Raw genomic sequence first — 5,000 nt, 5'->3', positions numbered from 1 at the left:
GACAGAGAGAGGGACAGACAGAGAGAGGGACAGACAGAAAGAGAGAGAGAGAGACAGAGAGAGAGAGACAGACAGACAGAGAGAGAGACAGGCAGAGAGAGAGAGACAGACAGAGAGCCTCCACATCCTTCTGGAAGTGTGGCGACCAGAATTGAAGACTATATTCTAAGTGCGGCCTAACTAAGGTTCTATAAAGCTGCAACATGACTTGCCAATTTTTAAACTCAATACCCCGGCCGATGAAGGCAAGCATGCCGTATGCCTTCTTGACTACCTTCGCCACCTGCATTGCCACTTTCAGTGACCTGTGTACCTGTACACCCAGATTCCTCTGCCTATCAATACACCTAAGGGTTCTGCCATTTACTGTATATTTCCTATCTGGTTTAGACATTCCAAAATGCATCACCTCACATTTGTCCAGATTAAACTCCATCTGCTATCTTTCCACCCAAGTCTCCAACGGACTCTTTCCTGCTGTATCCTCTGATGGTCCTCATCGCTATCCACAAATCCACCAACCTTTGCGTCGTCCGCAAACTTACTAATCAATCCAGTTACATTTTCCTCCAAATCATTTATATATATTACAAACAGCAAAGGTCCCAGCACTGATCCCTGAGGAACACCACTTGTCATGATGTGGAGATGCCGGCGTTGGACTGGGGTAAACACACTAAGAGTTTTAACAACACCAGGTTAAAGTCCAACAGGTTTATTTCGTAGCAAATACCATTCGCTTTCGGAGCGCTGCTCCTTCGTCAGATGGAGTGGAAATCTGCTCTCAAAACAGGGCACAGAGACACAAAATCAAGTTACAGAATACTGATTAGAATGCGAATCTCTACAACCAGCCAGATCTTAATGATACCTTAAAGATAAAAACTCCCTCCACTCACATTGTCTGTATCTTTAGGACCAGGGCCTGATGGAATCTATCCTAGGCTGCTCATGGAGACAAGAGATGTCATTGCTGGGCCTCTGACGGAAATCTTTGTCTCTTCATTGGACACAGGTGAGGTCCCAGAGGATTGGAGGATAGCGAATGTGGTACCGTTATTTAAGAAGGATAGCAGGGATAACCCGGGTATTTATAGGCCAGTGAGCTTGACGTCCGTGGTAGGGAAGTTGTTGGAGAGGATTCTTAGAGACAGGATGTATGCGCATTTAGAACGGAACAATCTTATTAGTGACAGACAGCATGGTTTTGTAAGAGGGAGGTCGTGCCGTACAAATTTGGTGGAGTTTTTTGAGGAAGTGACAAAAACGGTTGACGAAGGAAGGGCCGTGGATGTCGTCTATATGGATTTCAGTAAGGCATTTGACAAAGTCCCTCATGGCAGGTTGGTTAAGAAGGTTAAGGCTCATGGGATACAAGGAGAAGTGGCTCGATGGGTAGAAAACTGGCTTGGCCACAGGAGACAGAAGGTAGCAGTCGAAGGGTCTTTTTCCGGCTGGAGGTCTGTGACCAGTGATGTTCCGCAGGGCTCTGTACTGGGACCTCTGCTATTTGTGATATATATAAATGATTTGGAAGAAGGTGTAACTGGTATTATCAGCAAGTTTGCGGATGACACGAAGATGGCTGGACTTGCGGATAGCGATGAACATTGTCAGACAATACAGCAGGATATAGATAGGCTGGAAAATTGGGCAGAGAAATGGCAGATGGAATTTAATCCAGATAAATGCGATGTGATGCATTTTGGAAGAACTAATGTAGGGGGAGTTGTACTATAAATAGCAGAGCCATCAAGAGTATAGAAACACAGAGGGACCTAGGTGTGCAAGTCCACAAATCCTTGAAGGTGGCAGCACAGGTGGAGAAGGTGGTGAAGAAGGCATATGGTATGCTTGCCTTTATAGGACGGGGTATAGAGTATAAAAGCTGGAGTCTGATGTTGCAGCTGTATAGAACGCTGGTTAGGCCACATTTGGAGTACTGCGTCCAGTTCTGGTCACCGCACTACCAGAAGGACGTGGAGGCATTGGAGAGAGTGCAGAGAAGGTTTACCAGGAGTTTGCCTGGTATGGAGGGTCTTAGCTATGAGGAGAGATTGGGTAAACTGGGCTTGTTCTCCCTGGAAAGATGGAGAATGAGGGGAGACCTAATAGAGGTGTACAAAATTATGAAGGGTATAGATAGGGTGAACAGTGGGAAGCTTTTTCCAGGTCGGAGGTGACGATCACGCGGGGTCACGGGCTCAAGGTGAGAGGGGCGAAGTATAACTCAGATATCAGAGGGACGTTTTTTACACAGAGGGTGGTGGGGGCCTAGAATGCACTGCCAAGTAGGGTGGTGGAGGCAGGCACGCTGACATCGTTTAAGACTTACCTGGATAGTCACATGAGCAGTCTGGGAATGGAGGGATACAAACGAATGGTCTAGTTGGACCAAGGAGCGGCACAGGCTTGGAGGGCCGAAGGGCCTGTTTCCTGTGCTGCACTGTTCTTTGTTCTCTGTTCATTGCACAATACCCAGTCCCACTGCTCTGAATCCTCAGTCCCCCTGCCATATTAGTTGAAACCCTCCCCAACCACTCTAGCAAGAACCCCCTCCCCAACCCAAGGACATCAGTCCCAGTTCTGCCCAGGTGTAAACCCTCCGGTTTGTACAGGTCCCTCCTCCCCCAGAACCGGTCCCAATGACTCAGGTTACGAAAGCCCACCAATGCCTCTACTTTCTCAGAAGACTAAGGAAATTTGGCATGTCAGCTAGAGCCCTCACCAAGTTTTGCAGATGCACCATAGAAAGCATCCTTTCTGGTTGTGTCACAGCTTGGTCTGGGCTCCTGCTCTGCCCAAGACCGCAAGGAACTACAAAAGGTCGTGAACGAAGCCCAGTCCATCACCAAACCAGCCTCCCATCCATTGACTCAGTCTACACTTCCCACTGCCTCGGCAAAGCAGCCAGCATAATCATGGACCTCACGCACCCCGGACATTCTCTCTTCCACCTTCTTGCGTTGGGAAAAAGATACAAAAGTCTGAGGTCACGTACCAACCGACTCAAGAACAGCTTCTTCCCTGCTGCTGTCAGACTTTTGAATGGACTTACCTTGCATGAAGTTGATCTTTCTCTACACCCTAGCTATGACTGTAACACTACATTCAGCACTCTCTCATTTCCTTCTCTATGAACGGTATGCTTTGCCTGTATAGCGCGCAAAGAAACAATACTTTTGACTGTACACTGATACATGTGACAATAATAAAGCAAATCAAATAATCTGAAACCCTTCATCTCACACCATTTCTTCAGCCACGTTTAATGGCCTGGGATTAGATAATCATTCCTCTGAGGTGCCGTGGGGATGGTTACCATGGTAAAGATGCTGTCAAAATGCAAGTTATCATCAACATACGACTTGCCAAGCCTGCCCATCGCTTTACAGCACAGATGATGAAACGCGAGTGCTTCCCTACACCTACCGCTTGTGGGAGAGGCGCTGTTTCCTCTTGTAGCAGTCCAGGATCCAATCCTTCCGGACAACACATCCTCCCTGGGACTTGACCTGGGTGTACTTGGGTGTGTTGGCAAAGGCACAGCTACAAACGAGAGCGAGAGAGACAGAGAGAGTGTGAGGAGCAAGAGAGAGGGAGGGAGGGAACGAGAGGGAGGGAGGGAGGGGGAGGGAGGGAGGGAGGGAGGGAGCGAAAGAGAGGGAGGGAGGGAGTGAGACAGAGGGAGACAGAGAGAGTGTGAGGAGCAAGAGAGAGTGAGGGAGGGAACGAGAGGGAGTGAGGGAGGGAACGAGAGGGAGTGAGGGAGGGAACGAGAGGGAGGGAGGGAGGGAACGAGAGGGAGGGAGGGAACGAGAGGGAGGGAGGGAGGGAACGAGAGGGAGGGAGGGAGGGAACGAGAGGGAGGGAGGGAGGGAACGAGAGGGAGGGAGGGAGGGAACGAGAGGGAGGGAGGGAGGGAACGAGAGGGAGGGAGGGAGGGAACGAGAGGGAGGGAGGGAGGGAACGAGAGGGAGGGAGGGAGGGAACGAGAGGGAGGGAGGGAGGGAACGAGAGGGAGGGAGGGAGGGAACGAGAGGGAGGGAGGGAGGGAACGAGAGGGAGGGAGGGAGGGAACGAGAGGGAGGGAGGGAGGGAGGGAGGGAGGGAGGGAGGGAGGGAGGGAACGAGAGGGAGGGAGGGAGGGAACGAGAGGGAGGGAGGGAGGGAGGGAACGAGAGAGAGGGAGGGAGGGAGGGAACGAGAGGGAGGGAGGGAGGGAACGAGAGGGAGGGAGGGAGGGAACGAGAGGGAGGGAGGGAGGGAACGAGAGGGAAGGAGGGAGGGAACGAGAGGGAGGGAGGGAGGGAGGGAACGAGAGGGAGGGAGGGAGGGAGGGAACGAGAGGGAGGGAGGGAGGGAGGGAACGAGAGGGAGGGAACGAGAGGGAGGGAGGGAGGGAACGAGAGGGAGGGAGGGAACGAGAGGGAGGGAGGGAGGGAACGAGAGGGAGGGAGGGAACGAGAGGGAGGGAGGGAGGGAACGAGAGGGAGGGAGGGAGGGAACGAGAGGGAGGGAGGGAGGGAACGAGAGGGAGGGAGGGAGGGAACGAGAGGGAGGGAGGGAGGGAACGAGAGGGAGGGAGGGAGGGAACGAGAGGGAGGGAGGGAGGGAACGAGAGGGAGGGAGGGAGGGAACGGGAGGGAGGGAACGAGAGGGAGGGAGGGCGGGAACGAGAGGGAGGGAGGGCGGGAACGAGAGGGAGGGAGGGCGGGAACGAGAGTGAGGGAGGGCGGGAACGAGAGGGAGGGAGGGAGGGCGGGAACGAGAGGGAGGGAGGGCGGGAACGAGAGGGAGGGAGGGCGGGAACGAGAGGGAGGGAGGGCGGGAACGAGAGGGAGGGAGGGCGGGAACGAGAGGGAGGGAGGGAGGGCGGGAACGCGAGGGAGGGAGGGAGGGAGGGAACGAGAGGGAGGGAGGGCGGGAACGAGAGGGAGGGAGGGAGGGCGGGAACGAGAGGGAGGGAGGGAGGGCGGGAACGAGAGGGAGGGAGGGAG

At 53.6% G+C, this 5,000-nt stretch overlaps 1 protein-coding gene across 1 annotated transcript in view; it reads right to left on the bottom strand.

Annotated features, from left to right (window-relative positions):
- The window catches only part of LOC144489052 (DNA repair protein XRCC1-like), a gene marked incomplete at its 5' end in the record, with an annotated part of 30,643 nt that extends 27,094 nt beyond the window's left edge, over nt 1-3,549 (bottom strand). The window contains one exon of the mRNA XM_078207002.1: nt 3,433-3,549. Coding sequence (XP_078063128.1) covers nt 3,433-3,549 — 117 coding nt within the window. The remainder of the gene's footprint in view (nt 1-3,432) is intronic.
- Between the last annotated feature and the right edge of the window lie 1,451 nt (nt 3,550-5,000).

This window comes from Mustelus asterias, unplaced genomic scaffold (genome assembly GCF_964213995.1).
Source record: "Mustelus asterias unplaced genomic scaffold, sMusAst1.hap1.1 HAP1_SCAFFOLD_1969, whole genome shotgun sequence".
NCBI lineage: Eukaryota > Metazoa > Chordata > Chondrichthyes > Carcharhiniformes > Triakidae > Mustelus > Mustelus asterias.
The sequence above is the reverse complement of the archived record's forward strand: the minus strand, read 5'-3'. Positions and strand labels throughout refer to the sequence as shown.